General features: G+C 39.8%; 1 protein-coding gene across 5 annotated transcripts; it reads left to right on the top strand.

Annotated features, from left to right (window-relative positions):
- The first annotated feature begins 8,217 nt into the window (after positions 1-8,217).
- LOC306869340 (THAP domain-containing protein 1-like) lies at positions 8,218-16,762 on the top strand. 5 transcript variants are annotated; one of them, XM_079416051.1, is made up of 4 exons: positions 8,702-8,861; positions 9,840-9,922; positions 12,435-12,630; positions 15,103-16,503. In XM_079416051.1, the coding sequence occupies exons 3-4, from the start codon at positions 12,481-12,483 to the stop codon at positions 15,499-15,501; spliced, it is 549 nt and encodes a 182-aa protein (XP_079272177.1). In that variant the 5' UTR covers positions 8,702-8,861; positions 9,840-9,922; positions 12,435-12,480; the 3' UTR covers positions 15,502-16,503. The 5 variants fall into 5 exon arrangements, with proteins under 5 accessions (XP_079272176.1, XP_079272178.1, XP_079272179.1 ...); XM_079416050.1 differs by lacking the exons at positions 8,702-8,861; positions 9,840-9,922 and adding an exon at positions 8,218-8,495; XM_079416052.1 differs by lacking the exons at positions 8,702-8,861; positions 9,840-9,922 and adding an exon at positions 8,227-8,258 and having other exon boundaries at positions 15,103-16,509.
- The last annotated feature ends 1,037 nt before the right edge of the window (positions 16,763-17,799 follow it).

Raw genomic sequence — 17,799 nt, 5'->3', positions numbered from 1 at the left:
AGGCACTTTAACTGTGCTGAAGTCCAACTAAAGATATACTGAAGTATATTGTGCTAAAGTTTACAATCAAATTATACTTCAGGTACACTTTAAATATCTTGCATTTAAAGACTGATATTATATTACAGAGATCATACAATCCTTATTACAGTTTTTCTCGATTGCTTAAACACATTTCTTGAAACTATGCCTCGTAAACTATGCCTCGTATTCTCAAAACAGTAAACACGAATCCATAACTTCTAACTCAATTCCCCAAACTTCCTATATTCGTGTCAAAATGAAGCTCTCCACTCAAAACAACTCAATCTTGCTGAAAAACCAAACTTTGCTCTCAGACATGACACACAAACAGTCAAAAACACACACACTACAACACAGTTTTACACACTGATGAGATCAATTCAAAACAATACTACAAAAACCGGTAATAAGTGTTGCTTGTGGTACTCCCCAAATGTTTTATTCCTCAGAGTACAGTACAATACAGCAAACAACAAAACTAATTATTCTGCCCCAGTATCCCGTCTTTGGTCTGGAACAGGCCAGAGAACCTCTTCAACAGGCTATACAGCGGGGGTAAAATCACAACTTGCTCAAAAGAATGAGGAACTTTTTATGATGTGCACACGTGACTAGATGATGTGGAGGTTGAACAAGTAGTTTTGAGAATTTCATTTCTGATCTGAGAAATGCACCAAAGCCTCTGAGAAACACTGTCAGCTGACTTTGGCCCTTTATCCATCGAAGGTTCTGATTGGTGTGTGATACATTTAGACTCCTAGTGTTTCCACTTGGGTAATTGTGTGCTAATTAAGCTCAAACTGTGCAGACTTGAGTGAACAATATTGAATGCTAGTGCTGTCTAAATGATCACATGGTGTAAGCGCTGAGTTTTGCAGGAACACCAAATCTGACTCATGTGTTAAAGCAGGGGAATAGTGTTTATAGTTTAGGGAAATGGGTGTGCTTTTTGAAAAATGGTATTATGGTTTTGAAATTTTAGTTCAAAAGCTTGGTTATAGTGTTTTAGCAATCGAGAAAAACTGTAATAGTGATAGTCACTGTAATAGTGTAAGACAATTTAGACATAATATTATGAGATGTGTATTGTGCAATAAAGACATACTCCAAATAAAGATTACTTATAATTTTATATGAGTAATTGATATGTCAATAAATATGTTAATGTATTTGAAGTATGAAATAAATGCATAAATAAACAAATTAATTGTGTGTGTGGCTGATTCGCTCCAGCTGCGGATCGTTATCAGCGCTATATAAGACGCTTTCACGCTATCTTTTGTTGTCAGATCCTTGGATTGCCTGCCGTGTAATGGTCAGTGATTTCCGCCGTTCCTGTTTCCTGGTTTCTTCGTCTCCTGGTTCCAATCGTCACTGGTCTCCACCACCGGATACTTTGGCCATCCTTTGCATCCCTGTGTTACCAAGCCAGACGGACGCGGTGCACTTTTGATTACCAGACCGTTGATATTCTGACGTGTTCAATAAACCGCTATTGTTTCTGCAGCTTGAATCCTCCAGTCTCTCTTTGTGACAGAAACAACAGAATGATCCGTTAGGATCAGGGAGAATTACTTTCCATAAAGGGATGTACAGGCATTTCTGTCAGCATTATCACAATTTCTGTCTAAAATGGAAATATTTAAATGTCTTCAAACAGTTATCAAAACACCTTTAGTTTTATTGTCAGTCGAAGCAAAGGAGACCACCTCATAATATTTATTACTGCATCCATTCATGAACATCATCCATCCACAAATGAGCTTTCTGGATCAAAGCAATGTCAACCTTTTTTCGTCGCAGTAGTTGTAAAAACAAACTTGGACATTTATGGGGGCCGTTTAAACCATTGACATTACAACTTATTATATTAATTTCATTACAATCAAACAAATAAGTGAACTGAACAAATGAGAGAAAGTTATACCACTGCAAATGAATTAACTCAAGTCTGCCTTTAAAAACCCATTAACATAAATAAAACCCACCCCATAAAACTTTTACAGACTGGGGTAAAAACCCATCTTAATCAGTGACAGTAACATGACAGCCAGTACCATTCTTTATAACACTGTCATTAGCCCTATTATAAGAGAACAGAATAACTCGCTCCGAGCTAGATTCGAACCGCGGTCTCCAGGGTAGGAAGTGGGCGCTCTAACAAGGAGGCTAAAGGCCACGGCCTCTAGTGTCTGTCGCTAAAGCGCCACTTGAGGTCGGGGAGTGAGGTTTAACCTGCACAGCACTTACACGCTGGCCTCTGCTACATATGTACATTGAAAACTGTAAGTTACATTAGTGAAACCAAGTTTCCTATCTTACATGAAGAACTGCCAGTAGCCGATTGTCACATGAAGATCTAGATCAATAAATCAGAAGTGGAGTCATTCTGTATTATCAAACCCTTATGCCACGTCCATCCCGGGAGAAAGAGGAGCAGGAATGGAGCTCAGGAATTGATGCACTTCGTCCAGTGAGTGCATTAGTTTGGTCTCGCTGTGTTTCGTGATGATCTTCAGCATAGCTTGATACTGAAGAAAGGTCTGCAGACCTGCCTTTTTCAATTTCTTCCGTATTGTGCTGAAGGAGCTCCGCATCTTTCCCGTCGCGGTAGAGAAGTCGGGGAAGAAGCTCAACATCGCACCATCACCCGCTTTCACAGGACCGCGGCATCTCGCTTCATTTAGAATCAAACTCCTGTCATTATAGCGTAACAGATTGAAGAGAAACACTCGCAGTTTGGAGTGATCCATTGAAGCTCTGGAGTAAACTCGAAAGCCGATCGGGTCATCCTTCTTGCCCCTTCAGGTAGTCCCAGCAGGTGGAGATTACTGCGTCTGCTGCGGTCCTGTAGATCAGTCACCTGCTGCTCGAGGTGGGCCTCATTTATCAATCTAACGTAGAAACGAGCGCACAAATCAACTTACGACAGAGCTCACGTGTGATTTATGAAACATTTGTATGCCACCAATCCCATCGTACGAAAGATCGTTAGACATCATTAGAGTAAAGATAGTACATTGATAAATGTGGCGGCAGAAAACAATCGCCGCTTGAATATCACGCCCCTAAAAACACCCGGTTTAGAAGCCCCGCCCCTAGAGTTTACGGCACAGAGAAATATAACCTGGGGGCTGTTCCATAAAAGACGCTAAGAAAAGCGGGGATTAAAGTCCAAAACCTGACTTGAAATAACCTAACAAATCAATCGGGACTAAAGCGGTTCCATAAAGCACAATTCAAGTTCACGCAATCTGACTAATGCTATCCAGGTTCAGTGAGTCAGGATAATGTGACGTACAGCTTATTCTGAAGCAGCCCTTAATGTCGATCATGGATCAAATCGATCCACCATAGCAAACAGCGAATATTTGTGCTGTTTAACGCATTTGAAACATTGTGTTTTCCTCAGTGCATAACTGATACGTCACAGGTATATTTTTTACATCTGTAAAATGAAATATCAAGTTAGTAACACTGAGATGTTGTGTGTTTGAGTGTGTTTGATCACCTATCAGTTCAATAAAAAAATAAAGATATAAAGAAAACAAATAAAATGCATTAAGAGTGTCACAAAAAACTAAAGTGTTTTTTTTCTTTTTTTAATCGGTTAATTAAGATACATATATTTTGTGTAGCCCTATTTATTTTATTTTAATTTCTGTTTTTCTCGATTCACAGAAGCGCTGCAGGTGTGTGATTCCTCATGGTGTATTTATGCTGCTATATGCGCATAAAGCTAAAGCCCTGAAAGAAAAAATAAAGCTTTGTTTGTCGGTTTAAGAAAATTATCTAAATGAACAAAATGCTGTCATTATACAATTCTCCGAAATTCTCTGTGCTGCACGCAAGTTCAGGCTAACTCAAACACTTGCGTACACGAGCTCAGACCTCACGGCAGATTTGATCGCGTCCATATTGATCAATTACAAGTTTTGCGTAGAAACGACCGTATGCCCAATTATCGGTCCTACGTTCGTTTCGTAAATGAGGCCCAGTGTGTTCGCCGATCAGCTCCCTCTGCTCTCTCTGTTCCTCGATTAAAAAGTCAACTTTAGAGCATATATTCTGGATTGTAGTCATGTGAGAGGCGAATATGGTGCGCATTGCTGCCAATTCAGCCTTCAAAATTTCCTCAAATCTCTTTATAGTGACCGCCATATTGTCTTCATGTCGGCTCGGCCCACCGCGGCCGCTGGTTTTGTTTTCTTCTTAATTGGCGAGGATGATAAGCGAGTTTCAACTGCGTGACATCTCCAGACCAGCGACAAACGAAAAAACTTCCCCAAATGCAAGAAAAGAAGACGAACAACAGTAAAAGACGGTAATATACACAGAGCTCAGTTAGTGTGCGACTTGGCTCATGAAAGCGTCAATACTTTTCTCATTTAACACAATAATGACATTAAATGATCTTTTGGGGTGCCATTTCTCAGCCATAATTGAAGTGCAGTCCATTTGGGATTAATTAGATGAATTAATTATCACATCATGTAATTAATTAGATTAAAAATGTAATTGCTTGACAGCCTCAGTATGTTTACAGTATGTGTATGTGTTTATTTGCATCTTATGAACTGGTCAGTGATGGAAATCTATGCTTAAAATCTCCTCTGTCATATATCAGCTTTATTTCTATATGCGTCATCAAGGCAAAAACGATCATTTTCATATTTTCTCCAGTTCTGAACGCTGTGTATGTGCTGAAGTTTAGTTCAGAATGCATGTAATGCTCATGTAAATGAATATGTGAATTGAATCGCTGCGTTATGGTTCATATAAACAGAACGTTCTGAATCTAAGTCAGATTTGATTCATTAGTGCATGTAAACATTCCTACAGATAAACAAGGAGGGAAAACACCTTCTCAGCAATCCTAACTGCAAAGCCATATGATAAAACCACTCCAAAGCGCTTAGCAACTGCATTACACATGCAACCTTTCCATACTTTCTCATGAAAACATGTAAAAATCTAGATACTCTTAAACAAAATAGGATAAGACCTCTTGAAATGAAGCGCACAGAATGGAGAATCTGAAGAATATATACAGTCACACCAAAACTTATTCAGACACCATCAACATTTCTCACATTATATCACGGTTTATTCACTATAGTTGAGAAAATGGTAATAAAATATGAGAAGAACTCAGAGTTAAACTGTGTCAGAACTAACTGATCTTGATAATGTCAGATAACTTTGATAGAAAGGTATGTAATGATTTCGGTTGAATAGCTGTCAGCTGTTACATTTAAGATAATACCAATTTAGCTCGACCAATCACCAAGCAATGCTTCATTTAGTTCAGTCTGTGGTGGAAAAACATCACATTAGCAATTAAAGAAAAACACTGAAGCAAAACATGCTCAGGTCAAAGTGTCTGAATCATTTTTGTTCCCAAATGTCACTGCTAGTTCACTGTATGAAGAATTTTGGGGTATAATATGTCACAGTTTACTTTATTTTGCTAGCCTCATTTACATAAATTAATTATAGTGTCCTGCACACACTAGTAAAATAAAAATCAAACATTATATCTGGAGTCTGAATAATGTTTGGTTTGACAGTACATCTTGAGGTTAATATAATAGCATTTGTATGTAAAATGTCATCAAATGGAAAGCAGCTGACACAAGCTAGAACACCCCAGAGATCTGTCTGTTTTCTCTCTGTGCTCAGTGAGCGTCTTGAGAAGCAGTAGAAGGAGTGGGCGTTCTGTCAAGCGCTCTTCTGGATCTCCATGGCCACGAGCCAATCCATCCATCAAACCACATCCGTGTGCATCGCACAAACACCATCAAACATGCAGATCTCCTTCAGAATCAAGCCGTGATATCTTAGCTTCCCTCTCTGAGAGCTCCGCTCCAGCGGCTGACAGTAATAGCTGCCGTCTGAAAGCCTTATCTGCTGTAATTCCTGGTGTAGGTGGGTATTACTGTAATTAGATGTCAATAGAGACATGCGAATATATGAGACACTGAAATAGCCCCGGTTAGAAGCCAAGCTTCCTAATTTCCACACTTTGATTTCAAAGCATGTGGATGCGGATATGTTGTACATTTTTAGTTCAGATTAAAACCGGCGCCAAAGAAGCGCTTGGGTCTGATGAGCGAGTGTTTATGCCCGCGGGACAGACGTCAGATCCAGTGTGTCATGAGTTCTGGATCGGGCTTAAATAGTCACTTGTGCTTGACTTAGTGCTCTTTTTCTAGCATGTTTAAATGAAATATACATGCACTGAGCTATGAATTCTATAATCAGTTTAATCCATTCCATTCCAAGTGTCCTGAGGCGTCGTGAAGCAGAATCTGGGCTTCAGCAGGCCTTCAGATGACATTAGGGAGGAAAATACAGGCTTTTGTGAAGCTTCACTGCCCTCTCGTGGTGTACAGAGCTTTCATCCGTCGCTCATGTGATTCATCATAATGAAGGTTTACTCTCCTCAGGGTGTCATTTAAGTAAGTGCGGTGTATAAAAGGCTTGGGCAGAAATACAGCGTGTAAATAAAGAGACAAAGCTACTCACTGACAACTCTGGGTTGTCAACTTAAAGTTAATTTTCTTATTTGAACCAACCCTTTGATAAAACAGGATAGTATGAACAGATGCATCTCAAAAACGTAGACTATCGTGCAACATTTAAAAACATTTTATAACTTGTTTAAAAAAGTGAAACTTTCATATATTCTAGACTGATTATATGTAAAGTAAAACATTTCAAATGTATTTTTTGTTTTTATTTTGATGATAAGAGCTTACAGATCATGAAAGTCAAAAATCCAAAACTCAAAAAAGTTACACTTTTTTAAATAAGTTACTATTTTTTTTTTACTTTTCAGGATATTCAATTTTTTTTAGATGCACCTGTAAAAATGAGACAAACGAAGGAAAGCTTCATTCTCTGAGAGAGAGCATTAAACACACATCTGTGTCAAAGCACTGAAACACCTCTGAAATGCCTGTTGTGAGTGTAAACCGAGTTGTTTCATGAGTGTAGAAGCTGACATACCTCTCTAGATGTTCTGAAGCAGCAGGACGCAGACGCAGGTACAGTGTGTGTTTGAGTAAACATAGCATCTGCTATCTGTCACATGCATCATACTCACCGGTTTCCTGTTCTAGACTGGGTCTCTTCCTGTTTACACCACAGATGTACAGTGATGCACCTCTGCACAACACCAGCGATGATCGAGCGATGCTGGAGAACACATCTGTGCACTGCAGGCACAAATATAAAACGAACCACAGATAAGGACTTCTTCACGTTCTGTGAGATATAACCAAACGTTTCTAATAAAGAACATGAAGAAAAAGACAAAACACCAGTGCTGGTCCATCATAGCCTCCTCAAAAAACTAGTTCAGAGACTTCTGCCTTCTTTAACTTAATATGCATTTATTGTTCAAAAAATCTTCATATATATCTCTAAAGACATGATAAGAGAATTTTCTCTTATTTTTTGCTGAATCAGTTTTTCCCCACAGGCCTGAACAATTAAACATTCATAACTGACACATTTATACATAGAATCCGAAAACTGTACAACATATCGGTACATTCATTTAAACAACTTCATGTTTTTTCTCTATATTTCTACTTCTGTATATAGTGCATTGTTTAATTTTCTGTTTGTCTTATAATAGGGTTATATTCCATCTCTGTGTCTGTCTGTCCTGTCGCCAAGTCAGATTCCTTCTGTGTGTAAACACTGGTAATAAAGCTCTATCTGACTTCTGATATATCCCTTTAAGATAACAGTTAGCAGAAATATTGATATTAAAAAAAATATCTATTAAAAAAAATCTATTAAAAAAATCTATTAAAAAAATATTGATGACATACATATTAATGAAGGGTCTGAAACTGTATATGTTTGGCCATAATGATGTTCACACACTCTCCTGTAGAAACATTCATAATGCATCAGTCTGTATGAGATTTTTCCATTGGCTCACTATATTAGTAAATGTTTGTGATTGGATTATGACACCTCATTAATTATCAATACTATAAGATATCCGGGGGATTTCATGGGAGCACAATTAATAATATACATCTAAACCCGCTGCACTGTTTCCTTGGTTCGATCAATATTAATGTACATACTGTATATCAGCAAACATGTGTTTAGATGACCTTCTGTCGTCATGCAGAAGGCCACGCGCTCTCCCGTCAACAGCCAATCAGAACTGAGGGATGGGGGGGGGGCGGGCTTGAGCTTTAATTTGTCAGGTAAGATGGGTCTAAACAGTTATGGTCTTATTTTAAACTGTTACTGTCTAGTTTAACTGTGATTGTGGAAGAAGCAGGTAAATGGCACTGATCCGGTGTAAATAAGTGTTGCAGGCGGTCACGTGATGTCTGTGACTTTTCTCCGCGCTGCTCAGGATCAGCCAATCACAGTCGACTGAGATCACCGGACATGTGTGTGTTTGCAAACGTTGGGGAAGATTTGCCTGTGTATGTTAGGTACTGTACTTAATATCTGTAAAAGATTATAACACTCGGAGTTTAAATGTCTGCAGAAAGACAGATCCCGTGGTTAGATGCGAACGGCTTTATGAACCGCAGAGCGCCGCCTGCTGGAGAAACCCCGAATCACTCCGAGTCTCACCGAATCAATCCGAGTCTCACCGAATCACTCCGAGTCTCACCGAATCACCCCGAGTCTCTCCGAGCGCTCAGTCAGCCATGTAAAGTGCAGGCGACGGGATCCAGTTCCCAGCGAATATTCTTCCTGATCTTCATATTTCAGATCGCAGTGATGGTTCAGTCCTGCTCGGCGTACGGATGCAAAAACAGATACCACAAAGACAAAAACATCTCCTTTCATAAGTGAGCTGAACTCCTCCGTGTGTTTCTATCGAGTCGCAGCTGCATGTTGTTTTGTTTAGTTCTCTAGTCTTGGGTCGGTTTGCTCTTGTTACTTCACTAGAGTTAATCTGTTAGTCTGCTGTAGTTTAGTTCTCTAGTCTTGGGTCGGTTTGCTCTTGTTACTTAACTAGAGTTAATCTGTTAGTCTGCTGTAGTTTAGTTCTCTAGTCTTGGGTCGGTTTGCTCTTGTTACTTAACTAGAGTTAATCTGTTAGTCTGCTGTAGTTTAGTTCTCTAGTTTTGGGTCGGTTTGCTCTTGTTACTTAACTAGAGTTAATCTGTTAGTCTGCTGTAGTTTAGTTCTCTAGTCTTGGGTCGGTTTGCTCTTGTTACTTAACTAGAGTTAATCTGTTAGTCTGCTGTAGTTTAGTTCTCTAGTCTTGGGTCGGTTTGCTCTTGTTACTTAACTAGAGTTAATCTGTTAGTCTGCTGTAGTTTAGTTCTCTAGTCTTGGGTCGGTTTGCTCTTGTTACTTAACTAGAGTTAATCTGTTAGTCTGCTGTAGTTTAGTTCTCTAGTCTTGGGTCGGTTTGCTCTTGTTACTTCACTAGAGTTAATCTGTTAGTCTGCTGTAGTTTAGTTCTCTAGTCTTGGGTCGGTTTGCTCTTGTTACTTAACTAGAGTTAATCTGTTAGTCTGCTGTAGTTTAGTTCTCTAGTCTTGGGTAGGTTTGCTCTTGTTACTTAACTAGAGTTAATCTGTTAGTCTGCTGTAGTTTAGTTCTCTAGTCTTGGGTCGGTTTGCTCTTGTTACTTAACTAGAGTTAATCTGTTAGTCTGCTGTAGTTTAGTTCTCTAGTCTTGGGTCGGTTTGCTCTTGTTACTTAACTAGAGTTAATCTGTTAGTCTGCTGTAGTTCACATCAACAGCTTGGCTACAAACGTCACAGTTTTCCATCTTTACTGTGTTTTGAGGCTCAATATTGTTCTTGTGTCACTAGTTTTCAGATCATTCTGACTTCATTCGTTTCTCTTCAGACCTGTACGACTTTCTTTTGTGGAAAATAAAAGAAGGTATTTTGAGGTTTGTTGGAAATCCAAACTGTTTGCTTCAGAGTATCTTCTTTTGTGAGAGTCATACATGAATGATCATTGTTTTTGAGATAATGAAGCGAAGCCTTATTTTACTGAGATTTAATCAAGACAATCAAGTGATCTGATGACAATCATGTGATTTAATGACAATCAAGTGATCTGATGACAATCATGTGATTTAATGACAATCAAGTGATCCAATGACAATCATGTGATTTAATGACAATCAAGTGATTTAATGACAATCAAGTGATCCGATGACAATCATGTGATTTAATGACAATCAAGTGATCTGATGACAATCAAGTGATTTAATGACAATCAAGTGATCTGATGACAATCAAGTGATTTAATGACAATCAAGTGATCCGATGACAATCAAGTGATTTAATGATTTAATGACAATCAAGTGATTTAATGATTTAATGACAATCAAGTGATTTAATGATTTAATGACAATCAAGTGATTTAATGATTTAATGACAATCAAGTGATTTAATGATTTAATGACAATCAAGTGATTTAATGATTTAATGACAATCAAGTGATCCGATGACAATCAAGTGATCCAATGACAATCAAGTGATTTAATGATTTAATGACATTCAAGTGATCCGATGACAATCAAGTGATTTAATGATTTAATGACAATCAAGTGATTTAATGATTTAATGACAATCAAGTGATTTAATGATTTAATGACAATCAAGTGATCCAATGACAATCAAGTGATTTAATGATTTAATGACATTCAAGTGATCCGATGACAATCAAGTGATCCGATGACAATCAAGTGATTTAATGATTTAATGACAATCAAGTGATCCGATGACAATCAAGTGATTTAATGATTTAATGACATTCAAGTGATCCGATGACAATCAAGTGATTTAATGATTTAATGACAATCAAGTGATCCGATGACAATCAAGTGATTTAATGATTTAATGACAATCAAGTGATCCGATGACAATCAAGTGATCCAATGACAATCAAGTGATTTAATGATTTAATGACATTCAAGTGATCCGATGACAATCAAGTGATTTAATGATTTAATGACAATCAAGTGATTTAATGATTTAATGACATTCAAGTGATCCGATGACAATCAAGTGATCCGATGACAATCAAGTGATTTAATGATTTAATGACAATCAAGTGATCCGATGACAATCAAGTGATTTAATGATTTAATGACAATCAAGTGATCCGATGACAATCAAGTGATTTAATGATTTAATGACAATCAAGTGATCCGATGACAATCAAGTGATTTAATGATTTAATGACAATCAAGTGATCCGATGACAATCAAGTGATCCGATGACAATAGGTGCGTTCGACTTCATGCAGCACTTCGCAGACCGATCGGCGGCTGACTTGAAGCAGTGCATGCCTGTTTTATTAAATTTAGTCCGACTTGAACCGGCGCCGATCACACGTCACTGTCACGTGTGGCATCAAAGTACCCCGGCGCAATTTCTCCAGAGCGACTGCGGGAGCGCTGATGACGACACAGCTGTTTCACGATTGGCCAAATCCACCACATGACAACAATGACATGTGTTTCTAACGTCTTCAAATCCAATACAGCTCACAAATCTGTTTTTAGAGCAGTAAAAGCTTTTTTACTGTAGTCGCAATGTTATATTGAGTCACGTTTATCATAAAACACTGATGAAAGCATACATAACCCCACTTTATTAGTATTTAAATAGTTTACGTTGAACTTTATTCTTGAGCATATGGCACTGTATTAAGCAGTATATAAAAAGTGTTTCTGTTGCTCATGAAAACGTTTCTGAAACGTCTGTGTATTTGACAAATATTGCATTTTATTCACTTCATCTTTGATAGAGTATGCAAACACCACGTGAGTGTCACTAACGGGAGCAGAAAGTGTCCGGCTTGACACATCCGTTTTCAGCTCCGCCCCTGACTGCAAGCGGCTGCTCTCGCTGATCGCCGTCTGTAGCCGTGCTTCAAGTCGAACGCACCTAATCAAGGTGTAAAGTTTTATGATAAACGTGACTCAATGTAACATTGCTACTACAGTAAAAAAGCTTTTACTGCTCTAAAAACAGATTTGTGAGCTGTATTAGATTTGAAGACGTTAGAAACACATGTCGTTGTTGTCATGTGGTGAATTTGGCCAATCGTGAAACAGCTGTGTTGTCATCAGCGCTCCCGCAGTCGCTCTGGAGAAATTGCGCTGGCTGAGTGAGCCGGCTGCTCTCGAAACGCTCTCGCGGTACTTTGATGCCACACGTGACAGTGACGTGTGGTCGGCGCCGGTTCAAGTCGGACTAAATTTCTAACCGGCATGCACTGCTTCAAGTCAGCCGCCGATCGGTCTGCGAAGTGCTGCATGAAGTCGAACGCACCTATTCAAGTGATCCGATGACAATCAAGTGATTTTAATGACAATCAAGTGATCCGATTATAATCAAGTGATCTGATGATAATCTGAATGGATGTGATTGTTGTTATTTGTCCAGGTTTCCTCTGGCCCGGCCGGACGTCTGTGGGAGATGGTTGGCCGCTATGAGGAGAAGAAACTTTAAACCCACCAAATACAGCAACATCTGCTCTCAGCACTTCACCAGAGACTGCTTCAAGCGTGAATGCAACAACCGTGTGTTAAAAGACAACGCCGTGCCGTCGCTCTTCACCTTCAGCAAACTCCAGATGCAGGTGACGCTAAACCTCCTTCACTCTCGCACTTCTCTCACAATCAGGACAGAAACACATCCAAAGCTCTCGTCTCTCAGATGTGTGTTATATCTTATACATTACAATCTAAAATTGCTCTTTAAACCATTAAAATCACTAAATTAAAAATGAAACGACTACATTTTAACAGCTATAAGAAACATTAACTCATTTGAACTTAAGACTGCATCGGCTTATATTTGATTTAGCCATTACAGTACTCCCTTTACAGTTACTGCTATCATAAAAACACTTATATTTAGGTTTAAAATTCTACAAAAGGAACATTTAATATCCAATAACAAATATTTTAGCAAAGTGCTTATTTTACTCAGAATTATTGCGCTTTGATTTTACTGCGTTCCGTCTAAATGGATATGTTTGCATGACTTTCTAACATTTACAGATGGAGAAGGTACCTCAAATGCATTAAACAGCACAAATATATTTGCTGTTTGCTATGATTGATCCACGATCGATATTAAGGATTTTAATCCCCGTCTTTCCTCGGTCTCTGTAGTGTTGTGATACACTGTTTAGAGAGGAGAAATCAATCTACATATTGTGACGAGTCGGCTGCCTCCCCCCTGTCCATCATCACCACCCCGTCCCGTATTCGCCGCCCTTCACCAGGCTCCCGACGGGAGTGGGTGTGTGAGAGAGGAGGGGCGCTGAAACAGCCAGGGCTGGCGGCGTGTGATGAGGCGCACCTGACGTGAATGGAGCCTCATCACCGCCGCCGTTTAAACGCCGAGCGCGCCTCTCCTCGGGAGACCGGTCTCTCCCCCGTGCATGCACGCTGGTGTCCTCGTGGGTCCAGGAAGGGAGCGTCGAGGAGGACTGCCGCACCCGTTAGGCGGCTGACGGGCCAGGATGCCGGGCCGCCGAATCCCCCAGAAGCGCCAGGATGCCCGAAGATGGACGAAGCCGCGCAAGAGACGCCGCCGCCACTCGCTCCCGGCCCCGAGAGGGGAGCGCGTGCGGCCACCGGACTCCGCCCCTTCCCTGGACCCTTCCCTCCTGAACACTGCCCTCCTGCACAAGCCCCGCGGCACAACGAGGACACCAGATCCCTGTTTAGTTTGGACACTTTTCCCCCTTTGGACACTTTATTTTAATATATTGTTTAATAAAAACCTCTCCGAGGCTTGACGCCACGCCCACTGTGTCTGTCGTTGGCTCCTCCCGCCACAATATATAATATTGATCACAGATTATTGGTCATATTCTAACAATAGAAGTATAGCGCATTTACTAGTAATTATATATAAATAAATCGTGTTAAAAACAATGCATCGTGATATTAATGCCAACTTGTATCTGATGCACAGTTTTTTAAATTGATGCATCGCATCGTTAACATTTTATACCGATGCGCCGAGCGAATCGGGGAATCATCCCATCCCAGATTTACACCTGAACAAACTTTAATGAGCATTTAAAGGAGTTGTTTCATAATTTCAGTAAGTTTTTTCCTGATAATCAGAAGATTATCAGAATTGATCCAGAATGGATCATTAAAGTAATCTGTAGCACTTGTGCCCAATGCGGTATATCTACAGTTTCCTGAAGTCATACGATTCATTGAAAGAATTCAGTAAAACTGTCTCCTCCTCCTCGAATGTCATTGGTTCTGCCAGATATTCAGACTCATTGCTCTTATTTGATGCCTGTAATGTGTCATCATATGATCAAGGGCTGGGCGATTTTTCCGATTTTATCAGTTAATTCTAATTTAATGTTTGCACGATTTAATTTTTTAGAAATTGAGGAATCATGATTTTGAATAGAAATATTACCAAACGTTAGATCCGACCGCACATGATCAACCGCTCGAGCTCATATCGCTAGGTGGCATGTGCTTTTGTGTTGATGAAGATGCGACGTGGCAGTGCAAGAGATGATGGGAGTGAACTTCTTTCAACTTGAGCGCAGCAGTCAAACGCTCATGTTTACACAGAAAAAACAATGGAAAAGCAGCGCAATCGAATAAAAAACCTGTGCAGAACTGCTACTGTATGTCTGATATTTGATGTTTGCATCACGGTGACAGACTGGAAGCTGCTGTTCATTGTTTTTACAGAACATTTATAGTTAATAATAGTCTACTGGTGTTGTACCTTCAGTCATTTTGAGCTTGAATTACCTTGACTTTTTTTAAAGTATTTTCCTCGTATTATTTCTGAACATATAATATGTATTAGACAAGTTTGTACAAGATGTTGTTGTAGTTTTTCTGCAAAGAATAACATTTACATCATGTTAACAACTCATTGTGTGCTGTGCTTGGAATTGAATTTTCTGTAGCAAGACGGTTAATAAAGAAAAAGTTACTCGAATCATGTTGTAGTTACATTTTCAAGTCGACTAGTTAAAGTTGTAGAAATCGAGAATTGGTCAAACGTTCTGAAAAAGTCTCCCTATAATCATCATGGTTTATTGTGTTGTTGACAGGCAGCGTCTCTGGAGGAGAGCTTCAGTCCAGACATGGCCTTTCCTCTGAGCCTGCCGCTGTCGGATGCAGAGGAGACGCCGGCGGCGGTGCGTCTGTCTGAAGCCGAGCCCGGTCCGCTCCTCCACACCAGCACCTTCGTCTCCTGCGACCACAACTACACGGTGGAGGACACGGTGCAGCAGAAGAGACGCATCGAGCAGCTGCAGGAGCAGTTGGAGAAGCTGCGCAAGAGACTGAAGACGGTGCAGCAGAAGTGCCGGCGGCAGGAGAGGCAGCTGGAGCGCTTCCGAGCCATGAGCGAGGTCCAGAGGGACGCGGCGCCCGGAGACAGCTACGTTATCCTGCCCAAAGAGATCTACGACGTCCTGAAGGGAATAGAGACCATCGGTGCGTTGTGAGGGAAGCCGACCTCCAGAGAGTCACGCTTTTAAGTGCTTTTAGCTTTTCTGTCAATCATGACTTGTGTTCTGAATGTGTTTCTGCCGTGTTCTCTCGGACTGAAGGAGGTTCAGCTGCTGTGGGTGTCGATGTCGGTTCTGATCACAGATCTTTGTGGAACTGAATGTCCTTTCAGGAGCGGATTGTCTGCTTCAGAGCAGAACTAACTCAACATGCAATAACTGAGGATTCATGTCTGATCGTTCGTCCGTTTGCAGCGTTGAATGTGTCTGATTCGGTCAGAGAAAATAAACCCTTTAGCACTCGTGAAAATAGTCTGTGCACTTGGATGCCAGAGGAGCCATGAGAGACTGAAGCGGCGCTGGAGCTGATGCTGACTCTGAGACAAACACTTCAGTAAATCAGGTTCTCATTATCTGCACAGTTGTTGAAATGGCATTTGTTCTGTTATTAAATATTTTTTTCTAATTTAAACCTCTAGGATTTATACTGACTAGTTTGTTTTGAATTGATTAATGTACTAAGATGACCAAACTGGACTTCACTAAACACATTTTCAGTAGCCACAGAGTCACATATCAAAGGGCTTCGTTGTTCTTTTTCACCCCTTGCCGATTCATTTATTATTTACAAAACTTTAATAATTGTGGAATCAATTTAAGCCATATATGGGTAAAAATAGATTGTTTTCTGGGAAAACTTACTCATAGTTGCCTTACGGTCACAGTGCAATTGTTCATGTGTTTGACTGTTTCAATACAGCGCTTTCATTCTTGACCTGAGCTTGTGCTTGAATGAGTTTCAGTGTCGTCTAAATGTCACGCTTTATTACTGTCCTGTACAGACACACTTAATGGAAGATGATTGCATATATGGTCAATAGCTTGTCAAATTTTTAAGGCACCACCCTTACAAAACTCTATACCACAATAACGAAAGTTTCCATCAATATATGAATTACTGCACTCTGATCATAACAAATGAATATGATAAATGATTCAAACTGTAAGTCTCTTTCAGATTCTGTTATTTTAATTTCTCTATCGTTGGAAGTTTTATGAGAATATGGCTAATAACTACAGTAACTGCTATGGTGAATGTTTGTGAGGGTAACCTGGGAACAGCAGCATGAGCTCAACACGGGTGTTTTGATCATCACAAAAATGAAGTTCGTTAACATGCTGCGTGTTACTCATAACCTTGAAGATAGTTCGTTGACCAATGTCTTTCCACCATCCGATAAACAAACTCTCTTCTAGGAACTATGAAACCAGTCTGTTTAGGTTTTTTTTGGGAAAGGTGCAAGCTGCTAAACTAACCTGTCTCATGACGGTCTAAACCCAGCTCACATCAATCACATCCATCAAATATGGATTCTCTCCTTCAAACAGAAATGTAATTCTCTTATCTGTTTGATGCTGATTCCTATAGTCAGCTACAGCATCGCATCAGATAGTGTGCTATAGATCCCCTGAGAAACGGTTCCACTCGTTCTCTCGTCAAAACCTCCGTGTATGTTCGATCCTATTCCATCTAAGCTACTAAAAGAGGTGCTTCCAGGAGTCATAGATCCTCTTCTGAATATCATTAATTTGTCATTGTCATTAGGATATATTTTTTACCTTTATTTATATAGCGCTTTGTATGATATTGATTGTCAAAGGAGCTTTACAGTGTCAACAGGAAAATAGTTTCAATAATGCAAGAGGACAATAACAAAGGGTCATTTTTCCAGCTAAATTCAGTTCATTGATGATTCAGTGATGTCTTCATCCAGTTCAGCTCTCTTCCAAAAGCGTCTCTGCAATCAGGATATATCCCAAAAACCTTTAAACTGGCTGTTATTAAGCCTCTCATTTAAAAAACAACAACTTGATCCTAGAGAATTAATTACACACTGATCTCAAATCTCCCTTTTCTGTCAAAGATACTAGAAAAGGTAGCATTTTCACAAACATGTTCCTTCTTAGAGAGAAATGGTATCTGTGAGGATTTCCAGCCAGGATTTAGGCCGTATCATAATACTGAGACAGCTCTCATCAGAGTTACAAATGATCGTGGTTGTATCTCTCTATTAGTGCTACTGGATCTTAGCGCCACGTCATTCTTTTAAATAGACTAGAACACTTTGTTGGCATTAGAGGAAGTGCACTGGCATGGTTCAAATTGTACTTATCTGACCGCCATCAATTTGTGGCAGTAATTGAAGAGGTATCATACCAATCACAAGTGCAGTATGGAGTACCTCAAGGCTCAGTACTTGGTCCCTTACTTTACATGTTACCTTTGGGATATAT

The sequence above is a fragment of the Barbus barbus genome (assembly GCF_936440315.1).
Source record: "Barbus barbus genome assembly, chromosome: 5".
In the NCBI taxonomy this organism is placed as follows: Eukaryota; Metazoa; Chordata; class Actinopteri; order Cypriniformes; family Cyprinidae; genus Barbus; species Barbus barbus.
This window is presented reverse-complemented; position numbering and strand designations above follow the sequence as displayed.

Bases quoted from the DNA above. Each gene is read 5' to 3' on its own strand.
- LOC306869340 (XM_079416049.1), top strand. From the start codon at position 8,791: ATGGTTCAGTCCTGCTCGGCGTACGGATGCAAAAACAGATACCACAAA. The intron at 8,862-12,434 runs GTGAGCTGAACT...TTATTTGTCCAG, and splicing joins AAAAACATCTCCTTTCATAA to GTTTCCTCTGGCCCGGCCGG. The intron at 12,631-15,102 runs GTGACGCTAAAC...TGTTGTTGACAG, and splicing joins TCAGCAAACTCCAGATGCAG to GCAGCGTCTCTGGAGGAGAG.